This window comes from Nicotiana tabacum, chromosome 7, assembly GCF_000715075.1.
Source record: "Nicotiana tabacum cultivar K326 chromosome 7, ASM71507v2, whole genome shotgun sequence".
NCBI lineage: Eukaryota > Viridiplantae > Streptophyta > Magnoliopsida > Solanales > Solanaceae > Nicotiana > Nicotiana tabacum.
This window is the reverse complement of record NC_134086.1, coordinates 151,308,735-151,320,761: the sequence shown is the minus strand read 5'-3', so window position 1 is coordinate 151,320,761 and position 12,027 is coordinate 151,308,735. Positions and strand designations below refer to the sequence as shown.

General features: G+C 39.6%; 1 protein-coding gene across 1 annotated transcript; it reads left to right on the top strand.

Annotated features, from left to right (window-relative positions):
* The first annotated feature begins 6,843 nt into the window (after positions 1 to 6,843).
* LOC107760692 (beta-amylase 2, chloroplastic) lies at positions 6,844 to 11,763 on the top strand. The gene is made up of 9 exons (XM_075217870.1): positions 6,844 to 7,195; positions 7,580 to 7,657; positions 7,907 to 8,110; positions 8,242 to 8,436; positions 8,772 to 8,936; positions 9,949 to 10,209; positions 10,319 to 10,537; positions 11,119 to 11,341; positions 11,485 to 11,763. Exons 1-9 carry the CDS (start codon positions 6,956 to 6,958, stop codon positions 11,532 to 11,534), a joined length of 1,635 nt encoding a protein of 544 aa, XP_075073971.1. The 5' UTR covers positions 6,844 to 6,955; the 3' UTR covers positions 11,535 to 11,763.
* Positions 11,764 to 12,027: the final 264 nt, after the last annotated feature.

Below are 12,027 nucleotides of genomic sequence, written 5' to 3'. Positions count from 1 at the left end.
AGCTAGCAAGAGGCCATCCCAGGAATGTAGTTCAGAGTAGTGGGGCCCATCCCTGGTGTTATGCTTTCCCATCCAGACCTGAGACTGAGGCATCCGATGCGGTAATCACAGCTATGGTATTAGTTTACAGTAGAGATGATTCAGTTTTATTTGATCCAGGGTCTACATACTCCTATGTGTCATCTTATTTTGCTACGTATTTGGTTGTGCCTCATGATTCTTTGAGTGCTCATGTATATGTGTCCATACCGGTGGGTGATTCTATTATTGTAGATCATGTATATCGCTCGTGTGTGGTTATTATTAGGGGTCTTGAAACCCGTGTAGATCTCCTACTTCTTGATATGGTCGATTTTGATGTCATTTTGGGGATGGATTGGTTGTCACCTTATCATTCCATATTGGACTGTCACGCCAAGACTATGACCTTAGCCTTGCCGGGGTTGCCTCGATTGGAGTGGAGAGGGACCCATGGCATTCTACCAGTAGGTTCATTTCTTATATGAAGGCTCGGCGTATGATCGAGAAGGGGTGTTTGGCTTTTTTGGCTTATGTTTGTGATTCCAGTGTAGAGGTTTCTTCCATGGATTCCATACTAATTGTTTGTGAGTTTCCAGAGGTATTTCCTGCAGACCTGTCGGGGATGCCACCTAACAGGAATATTGACTTTTGCATTAATGTGGCTCCGGGCACTCAGCCCATTTCTATTCTGTCATACCGCATGGCCCCGCCAGAGTTGAAAGAATTAAAGGAACAGTTGCAAGATTTGTTATATAAGGGCTTTATTAGACCTAGTGTCTCGCCCTAGGGTGCACCGGTGTTGTTTGTTAAGAAGAAGGATGGGTCGATGAGGATGTGCATAGACTATCGGTAGTTGAACAAAGTCACCATCAAGAACAAGTATCCATTGCCGAGGATTGATGATTTATTTGATCAGCTTCAGGGTGCCAAGGTGTTTTCGAAGATTGATTTGAGGTCTGGCTACCATCAGTTGAGGATTAGGGCATCCGATGTCCCTAAGACAGCTTTTCACACTTGGTACGGGTATTATGAGTTTCTAGTGATGTCATTTAGGTTGACAAATGCCCCAACAACATTCGTGGATTTGATGAACCGAGTGTTCAAGCCCTATCTGGATTTCTTTGTGATTTTTTTCATTGATGATATCTTGATCTACTCCCGCAGCCGAGAGGAGCATGAACAGTATATTCAAGTCATTCTTTAGACTCTGAGAGACAGCCAGTTATACGCTAAGTTTTTTGAAGTATGAATTTTGGTTGAGTTCAGTTGCATTCTTAGATCATGTTGTATCAGCAAAGGGTATTCAGGTGGATCTTAAGAAGATTGAGGTAGTCAAAGACTGGCCTAGACCCACATCAGCTATAGAGATCTGGAGTTTGTTGCGTTTGGCAGGCCACTACTGTCGGTTCCTGGATGGGTTTTCATCCATAGCAGCCTTGATGACCAAATTGACCCAGAAGTGTGCCCCATTCAGGTAGTCAGACGAGTGTGAGGCGAGCTTTCAGAAGCTTAAGATAGCTTTGACAATGGCACCGGTGTTGGTGTTGCCCACAGGTTCAGGGCCATATATAGTGTATTGTGATGTATCTCGTATTGGGCTTGGTACGGTATTGATTCAGAATGGCAAGGTTATTACATATGCTTCGCGGGAGTTGAAGATTCACGAGAAGAATTACCCAATTCATGATTTGGAGCTAGCAACCATTGTTCACGCGCTGAAGATTTGAAGGCATTATTTATATGGCATGTCATGTGAGGTGTTCGCGGATCACAAGAGTTTGCAATACTTGTTCAAGTAGAAGGGTTAAATTTGAGGCAAATGAGGTGGTTGGAGCTACTAAAGGACTATGATATCACCATCTTGTATCATCTTGGGAAGGCCAATGTAATGGTCGATGCCTTAAGTATGAAGTCGGCTAGTATGGGCAGTCTTGCATATATTCCAGTCGGTGAGAGACAGCTTGCTTTGGATGTTGAGTCTTTGGCCAATCAGTTCATGAGGTTGGATGTTTCTAAGCCCAGTCTTGTTCTAGCTTGTACAGTCGCTCGGTCTTCATTATTTGAGCATATCAGAGATCGGCAATATGATGACCCTCATTTGCTTGTCCTTAGGGACATAGTGCAGCACGGTGGTGCCAAGCAGGTTACAGTTAGAGATGATGGAGTTTTGAGGATGCAAGGTCGAGTTTATGTGCCTAATGTGGATGGATTTCGTGAGTTGATTCTAGAGGAGGCCCATAGTTCCCGGTACTCTATTCATCCGGGCGCTGCCAAGATGTATCAAGACTTGCGGCAACATTATTGGTGGAGGAGGATGAAGAAGGATATTGTTGCATACGTAGCTTGGTGTTTGAATTGTTAGCAGGTAAAATACGAGCATCAGATACCTGGTGGTTTGCTTCAGCAGATTGAGATTCTTGAGTGGAAGTGGGAGAGTATTACTATGAACTTCATTGTTGGACTCCCACGGACTTAGAGGAAGTTCGACGCAGTATAGGTTATTATGGATCGGCTGACCAAGTCAGCGCATTTCATCCCTATGGTAGTTTCCTATTCTTCTGAATGGTTGGCAGAGATTTATATCCATGAGATTGTTCCTCTCCATGGTGTGCCCGTGTCTATCATTTTTGACTGAGGTACGCAGTTTACCTCGCATTTCTGGAGGGCAGTACAATGTGAGTTGGGTAAGCGAGTTGAGTTGAGCACATCATTTCATCCTCAGACGGACGGACAGTCCGAGCGTGTTATTCAGATTTTGGAGGATATGCTCCACGCATGTGTTATTGACTTTGGAGGTTCTTGGGATCAGTTCTTGCCGTTAGAGGAGTTTGCCTACAACAACAGTTATCAATCGAGCATCCAGATGGCTCCCTATGAGGCATTATATGGTAGACGATGTCGGTCGCCGATTGGATGGTTTGAGCCGAGGGAGGCTCGGTTGGTAGGTATAGATTTAGTTCAGGATGTCTTGGATAAGGTTAATATCATTCAGGATAGACTCCGTACAGCTCAGTCCAGGAAAAATAGTTATGCTGACCGTAAGGTTCGTGATGTGGCATTCAAGATCGAAGAGCGAGTGTTACTTCGGGTGTCGCCCATGAAGGGCATGATGAGATTTGGGAATAAGGGCAAACTAAGCCCTAGATTCATCGGGCCTTTTGAGATCCTTGATCGAGTGGGAGAGGTGGCTTACAGATTTGTGTTGCCGCCAGGTTTATCTGCTGCGCGTCCAGTTTTTCATGTGTCCATGCTTCGGAAGTATCACGGTGATCAATCCCACGTAGCATATTTCAGCACTGTCCAGTTGAACAAGGATTTGACCTACTAGGAGGAGTCGGTAGCTATTCTAGACCAGCAGGTTCGTTAGTTGAGATCAAAGAGTTACCCTTCGGTTCGTGTGCAGTGGAGAGGTCAGCCTATTGAGGCAGCTACTTAGGAGTCCAAGTTCGATATGAGGAGTATATATCCCTATCTTTTCACCAGATCAGGTACTTTTCTATGTCTGTTCGAGGACGAATGGTTGTTTTAGAGGTGGAGAATGTGATGATCTAATGGGTCATATTCCGTTTTAGAATCCGATTCCATATTTCGAGGTCTTGAAAACCTCATTTTCTTCCTCCTCGATTTACGTGCACAGTCTGGGCATGCTTCCAGAAATCCTTATATGAAAATTTAAGGAAAATATTGAGTTTTGCCTTTAAAATTGATTTAAGTTGACTTCGGTCAATATTTTAAGTAAACAAACCCGAACCCGTGATTGGATGGTCCCGGAGGGTCCATAGTAAAATATGAGACCCGGGCGTATTCCTAGAATTGAAATCCGAGGTCCCAAGCCCGAGAAATGAATTTTTGAAGAAAATTATTAACTGAAAAATATAATGGTTTTTAGAAATTGAATAATGCTTGATCTTGTTGGTATCGGGCCTGTATTTTGGTTTAGGAGTCCGGTACAGGTCCGTTATAATATTTAAACCTTATATGTGAAATTTGGTAAAAAACGGAAGTAATTTGACGTGATTCGGACGTCCGGTTGTAAAAATGGAAATTTCAAGTGTTCTTAGGAATTTCATGAGTTTTGGTGTTAAATTCATTGTTTAAGATGTTATTTTGGCGATTTGATTGCACGAGCAAGTCTTTATGATATTTTAAGACTTGTGTACATGTTTGGTTTGGAGCCCCGAGGGCTCGGGTGAGTTTTGGATAGGCCATTGAGTGTTTTGAAACTTAAAAAAATTGCTGGTATGTTTCAGGTGTGCAGGCTTCGCATTTGCAAAGCCTGGCTCGCAAATGCTAGTGTCGCACTTGCGAAGAAAGATCGCATTTGCGATCAGTGAGGCTGGGAGGGGACCTTCGCAATTACGAGGCTCAGGATCGCATTTGCGATGTGAACAGGTCGCATTTGCGATCAAGTGTTCGCATTTGCGATGAAGGCAGGTCTTGGACATTCTTCGCATTTGCGATGAATTGTTCACATTTGCGAACCCCTGATCGCAAATGCGATATCTGCAACTGTTCAAAAGAGTTTTGGATAGGATTTTCAACTCATTTCTCAAAGTTTCAAACCGTAAACTTCAAGTGGCGATTTTCTAAAGAGTAGTTCTTCCCCAAATCATAGGTAAACAATTTCTAACTCATTTCTTTCAATCTACTTCATCATTTTACAAGATTTCATCACAAAATTTAGGGATTTTCATGGGAAACTGGGTGTTTTTGGGTGAAATTTGAGAATTTTAAAATTTGGGGATTTAGAACTCAAATTAAGGTCGGATTCCAAAATCAATTGCATATCCGGGCTCGGGGGTGAATGGGCAATCGGGTTTTGGTTCGAACTTCGAGTTTTGACCAAGTGGGCCCCGGGTCAGTTTTTGACCTTTTGGGAAAAATGTTGAGAACCCTATAATTAAGCATTGGAATTGAGTTCTTTAGCATTTATTGATGTTATTAAGTTAATTATGACTAGATGCAAGCGGATTGGAGGTGCAATCGAGAGGTAAAGCGGTAATTGAGGTTTGATTGTAGCTGTGGAATCGAGGCAAGTGTTGTGGCTAACCTTAACTTGAGGGATTAGGTGTTGTTGCCTTATTTGCTACGTGTTTAGTTGTTGAGTACGACATATAGGTGTGGTGACGAGTATCTATACGTTGATGTTGGTTCATAGCATGCAAGTGAGTCTTATACTTGTGACCATTGTGTCTTTTATTACGTATTGTTCATGCTTAAACTGTTTATTCTTCATGGTGAACAAGTCTTATTATGTTTTCTTGCTATTGGGTAATTGTTCAGTATTGACTCAAGTTGAGACTTATATTGTGAATTTAACTGTTGAAACGAGATTGGTTATAGTTGATTCTCTTACCGGGATATTATTGTTTCTATTGTTTGGGTGAGGAAGAGTGTAAAGCACGAAGGGTGATGCCGTGCACGATATTGTAAGTGAGTGTTAATGCACGAAAGGTGATACCGTGTCATATTCTGTGAGTGTTAATGCACGAAGGGTGATGTCGTGCCATGATTATGAGAGAGTTAATGCACGAAGGGTGATGTCATGCCGTTTCTGTTGTTTTTATGGTGAGGACGAGAGTAAAAACACGTAGGGTGATGTCGTGCACATGTTACTATGTTATTACTTCTGTTGGTTCAAAACCTGATATTCATTTTGCTTTTTTACTATATTACTGTCAGAATTTGATATTCCCCTCAGCATGTTTTCCCTTCCCGTTATGTTTTGTTAAATTTCTGTTGTTATTACTTTCTCATATATGATTTAACTGCACAGGTTTACATATTGTTATCGTGTCCTAGCCTCTTCACTACTTCGCCGAGGTTAGGCTCGATACTTACCAGTACATGGGGTCGGTTGTACTGATACTGCACTCTGCACTTTCTGTGCAGATTTCAGAGTCAGACCTCATGAGTAGAGTTTGGGTTGCTGCCTTCAGTCCACAGGAGACCCAAGGTAGATCTGCCGGCGTTCGCAGACCCTGGAGTCGCCTTCCCTTTATCTTAGATTTCCTGTCTCTTTTAATTTCGAGAACAGATGTATTTCTTTTAAACCAGTATTTGTAGAAATCCTTAGATGTTCATGGATTGTGACACCAGATTATTGGGGTAGTCGTGTTTTAGAGTTTCGAACTGTTATAAAAATTTCCGCACTTATGTCGGTTTAGCTTTAATTATTATTTATTGTTGTTTTGGGTTAGTGATTAATATTTTAGAACCGTAATTGTTGGCTTGCCTAGCATTCAAGAGTTAGGCGTCATCACGACCCAAACGGTGGGAAATCCGGATCGTGACAATTACAACCTATTGTTTAGCCCTTCTTGACCCAATTCATCTTGATCCAAGTGAACTTTAAGCAAGGTTGGGCAATGATCCATTTGACGAGTCAATCCATCTTGACCAGCTCAAATACAGTCTTCCATTTGTCACCTCTAACTTGGATGGCATCTACATGATGCCAAATTCCCTAGAAAAAAATACATAAAAAACTCCAAAACTTAGCAAAATCTCTCTCATTCATCAAGGCAAAACATAAGAAATGAAACTATTATCAGGAAGAACAGGGGCAAAGATATCTATAGTATTCCCAAAGTCTAAAGTAGTTTTAGACAAATATTTTAAGAAGTTTTGCTCAAAGTCATCTAACAATTGAAAAAAAAAAAATTAATCCCGCAATTAGATGACACCTTCGCGTTGTTCCGCCGTCATACCAAAATTAGGGGCTCAAACTACATCATTGCAACTTAAGGGGTCCATGTATAAATTCGGATTCTCCTTAAGCAGCGCACGTGATATATCTAACAATTTTCTATGTCCGGTCACTTTAATATCCTTAATTAACTAAACCCCGTGTCCCCCGGAAGTGGAACTCCTCAATTTCCACTTAGAGAGAAGTCTCATCGCCCATTCAGAATAGGAGGAGAATTGAACTGAAATGGCTGCGGCGTTTTCTTCACTTGTTGGACAGCCACGGGCCATACTTTCAGCTTCTCCGACTGTCAGTTGTAGTCAAATCCGGAAACCGGCGAATTTCCCCTTGCAAAACTCAAGGTTTTTTTTGGTGAATTCAAGCTCTGTTCCTCGAACTTGTACCATGGCTATGGTTGGAGACGATAATGTTGATCCTGCTAGAGATGACCACTCAATTAATTGGCCTTCCTATGATGATCCAAAGGTAACCAAATATTTACTGAATGGATAACTCTATTTTTGCAGCTTTACATGTTAGATTTTGAATTAATTGCATTGCACAACGTGGTATAATTTTTGAAGTTATAATGACGTGCTTATGTCTGTTTCTTGTCGCCGGATTCATGATACCGTTGAGTCCTGAATAAGTGATTAAAATTGAGTCGAGAAAAGGAATATGTCACTTCGTGTTGATAGGTTTTACAGCTCGAGGGGATTACTATATTGTATTCTCTTCCTTTTTCATAGGAGGGGGGACAAAGAGGAATTTTGAACTACGCTATATCAGTTAACTTTTATAGATTTGTTTCGTCTTTAGGAGAAGGATTTCACTATTTTTATCTATAAATTTTTTGTGCTCTATTCACAGGTTGTTGATGTTACTCCAGGGTTGCAGGAGCGAGATTTCAGGGATACCCCCTACATTCCCGTATACGTTATGCTACCTGTGAGTTGAATCAGATTTTCTTTCTTGTGGGACCTTATTCGTTTCCTCTCGAAGTTTATTCATCAATATAGCACCATATGATTCACTCTGTTTGGTGGCTTTTTGAACGCGAGAGCCAAGCATATTGTTAATCATTTTTTGTGTGCGCCTAAATTGTTACTTGCCTAGTCGTCTCATCAAAGCTTATCTTACCACTTAACCTGTCAAATTATTTGGAAACTGTAAACCATTTTGACTTTCATATGACAGATGGGCATCATCAACATGGAATGTGAAATTGTGGATGCTAATAATCTGGTTAACCAACTAAAGATCTTGAAGTCAGCTAAGGTGGATGGGGTTGTCGTGGAGTGCTGGTGGGGTATAGTGGAGGCACATACCCCACAAAGATATAATTGGAGTGGTTACAAGAGGCTTTTTGAAATTGTTCGAGATCTTAACTTAAAACTGCGGGTTAGTTCTCGGTTGTATGGAATTGCATCTTTAATGTGATCTGGTGTCTTCTTTGACTTCTTCCTTTCTAAAGTATTCTATTGGAGGAATTGAACTTTCTCAGTCGTCTTACTTTTGAAGAAAATATCCAGGTGGTAATGGCATTCCATGAATGCGGAGGAAATGTCGGTGATGATGTTCATATTCCTCTTCCACAATGGATTACAGAAATTGGTTATAGAAATCCTGACATATTTTTTTCTGACAAAGATCTAAGAAGAACCCATGAATGTCTCACCTGGGGAGTTGACAATGAGCGTGTTTTAGGAGGACGAATTGCTCTTGAGGTAATCTTTTTTTTGTTCTTTTGTGTGTGCATCATGTAGTTCAGTAGGCCAACATACTGTTTTCTACTTCTTTTTTTCTTGATTTTATTTTATATCAAAGTATGGGAGAATAAGTAGCTTAAGGTAAATACCTTTGTACCATTACTGTTAAATTACTCACAGCAATAGTGCTACTTATGTCAAAAACTTGCTAATCTTTTGTTTTTTGGTTATTCAAATAATGGTACACCATTCACGCAAAATCGGTAATACTATGACTTCTGGAAGAATTTTCCCATCCCAAAACATAAAATGTTGTAAGGTGTATTATTTCAATGACTAATTTGCTCGTACAGGTTTACTTTGATTTAATGAGAAGCTTCCGCGTGAAGTTCGATGAGTTCTTTGAAAATGGAGTCATCTCTGAGATTGAAATTGGACTTGGTCCATGTGGAGAATTACGATACCCTTCTCATCCTGCAAAACTTGGGTGGAAATATCCTGGTATTGGTGAATTTCAGGTGAATTTAACCTCTCAAATGGTTATTGACAATTTTCTATCGTAAATGATACTTCACCCGATCAACACTGTGAATACTTGTAGTCACATTCCAATATTAAATGTGTTATGACTTTTTTTTTTATAACGGTGATGTCCGGCTAACTTGCACCATGTAACTTTATCCACCAAGTCTTAGGTAGGCGGAAAGTAATCACCTAATGTTTTTTTGCCTCCACTAGAATTTGAACCCGAGATCTAATGGTTGTTCCAACGTCAATTCCAATAGCTGTTTCTAGTTTGATAGCCCTCTGTCTTGCAATGGAAAGCGCAGAAAGACAACCAATAAAGAAAGAAAAACAAGGAGAAAAATAATAGTCATAAGTGACAGTTTAGAGACTCTTAAGTATCACAATAAGGTCAAAGACTTGTTCAATTTATCATGTCTTTGAATAGCTTTTCTTCTTTTCGATTTCGATAAGAAAGAATAAACACACCACTATTTCCAATATCTGCTCATTTAGAAATATGGGAGAGAATAGAAATAGAAACATCTCACAAGAAATAGAAACACCTCACTAGTAATTTGACTACTATCCATATAAACTTGCCAAAATACTTGAGCGCTTCCTTGGCTTCTTGCTCCCCTTGAAAGCCCATAATGTCAAACAACCTGCTTTTCATATCTCTGATTATAATGATAATGCAGCAACAACATACTCAGTGTAACCCAACACGCAGTGTCTGGATAACGAAAATTCAGAAGGATAATAAATAATCAAAAAATGAAAAACACATGCTTATGTATCTTCCGAAAGCATCAAATTCTTTGCTAAAGATGCACCATATATCCGAAGCAATAACGATTTAAGAATCTTAGCCAAGGTTTCTCCCGTTGTGCAAACTTTCTTGCCCTTAATATCATGCTCACTTTGGGTCTTCCCACAGCTTTCATAATAGTAATAGATCAGCTATCGACCCTTGATATCTAGCGTGACATATTTATTAATCATGTGTGCTTACATCCTTTGCAGTGCTATGATAAGTACTTGTTTAATAGCTTGCAAAAGGCAGCAGAGGCATCCGGATCCTCATCCTCTGGTAAAGGACCTTGGAATGCAGGTTCTTACAATTCGAAACCACAAAACACTGAGTTTTTTCGTGATGGTGGAGAATATAATAGCATTTATGGTAGATTTTTCTTGAAATGGTACACTCAAGTTTTAATTGATCATGGTGATCAAGTACTTGGCTTGGCAAATTTGTCTTTTAAAGGCACTCCTATAGCAGCAAAGGTGGTAAAATTGTAAAACATATTCCTTTAAATGCTAGACATGTTCATGGCATCATAAATTGCTTTTTTAGATTGATTTCGGTTCCTGATGCACTCTGATTGATGAGCAGCTACCAGGAATCTATTGGTGGCGCAACACTAAGAGTGGTGCAGCTGAATTAACAGCTGGCTTTTACAGTGTTAACTGTCGTGATGGCTATTCTCCAATTGCGTCAATGTTAAAGAAGCACGAGGCAGCTCTGAATTTCACATGTCTTGAATTGCACACAGTTTATCGGGATATTGACTTTCCAGAAGCATTAGCTGACCCGGAAGGACTAGTTTGGCAGGTAAACATGTGTGAATCTAACATGCAGAGGATATGTTGTGATATTTAATTTTTTCGAGGAATCCTGGTGTGAATGTGCAAGTAATAGATTGTCGTACGCAACACGTACTTGAAAAGTAAAGTGTTAAATACGTTGATGTTTAACCATGAAAAATTGAAAGGTAACATTTGTTTGTCTAAAGGCTCGAGGTTGCAAATATGTATTATTGTCTTATGTAAATGAAATATGCAAAGCTTAATGATTTTGGCCTATAGGAGAGAATCATGTTGTCAAGCAACTAGGCTGTGAGCCATTTAAACATTTCAAAGAATCAACTTCTCTTACATTTTTCGTCATTGCTCATGTAAATGTTGTTTTGTCGATATTGTTTATATTTTTTAGCAAGTGAATGTTTTTCCTTTTTTTTTGTGGGGATGGTGGTGGGGATTGTTTTTGTTGTACAAATTAATCACAAATAGCTCAGAAACTTGATGTCCATCTACATCAAAGAGATAATTGATCGTGCAATGTAATATCTATGTATTGTCTCTGCATCACTGGATATACTTGGTCTTTGTTTAAGGGATTTCCCAAAACTACAGGTGCTAAATGTTGCATGGGAAGCCTACATACCTGTTGCTGGTGAGAATGCACGTCCATGCTACCATAGAGAAGGCTACAACAAGATCTTGGAAAATGCCAAGCCTAGGAATGATCCATTTGGTAGACACTACTTATCTGCGTTTACCTACCTCAGGCTGAGCCCAACTCTGTTGGAGAAACACAATTTCATGGAGTTTGAACGATTTGTGCAGAAGATGCATGGTAAAGTCCTTCTCCCTATCAATTATAAGCATTGAGGATTTACCGAAATTCCAATATGCAACTATGCAATTACCCATTAAATGTACTTCTCTATGAAGTAGCGAGTTATCTATGATTGACAGTGGTCTCATTCTTGTTTGCAGGTGTACAATGTAACTATCTGAGTTGGAGTCATTTCTGGAATCTGGAATAAATTCCTGTGGCAGCCCCAGGAATTTGAGTAAGGGTCATTCCATATTTCGAAGTTATGACAACGTCCGAGTTCTTTATCGTAAGAGATTGATAATGTCCTGACTGTCACATTTGTTCAAAATGCGACCTCAAAATCACTTCGTTTGTAGGGTTTGTTTTTTTCCTTTGAAAGATAGGTATCTTATAGTGCACCAATGATTTAATAAATTCATTTTGCAGTATCATTTTAACATATGTCTATTTAGTTTATTTAACAAAATAAAAATTTAATTAAACTATGTGAAATTTAAAAAATCAATAAATTTTAGATGTTTTGGATTATGTATATTTTGTTTTCCAAAAATTCAATTATAAGTATATTATATTACTTTTGTTAATTAATAAAAGAGTACATGTTTTACGGTAGAATGATGAAGTATAAGATTATCTACACTCTTGTAGGTGAGCCTGTAGATCTAAAAGGATTCCAACCTTAGGCTTGATCGGATATCCTT

Coding starts and splice junctions, on each gene's coding strand:
- LOC107760692 (XM_075217870.1), top strand. CDS start 6,956: ATGGCTGCGGCGTTTTCTTCACTTGTTGGACAGCCACGGGCCATACTT. Junction 8,111..8,241: donor ATCTTAACTTAAAACTGCGG/GTTAGTTCTCGG, acceptor GAAAATATCCAG/GTGGTAATGGCATTCCATGA. Junction 10,210..10,318: donor GCACTCCTATAGCAGCAAAG/GTGGTAAAATTG, acceptor ATTGATGAGCAG/CTACCAGGAATCTATTGGTG.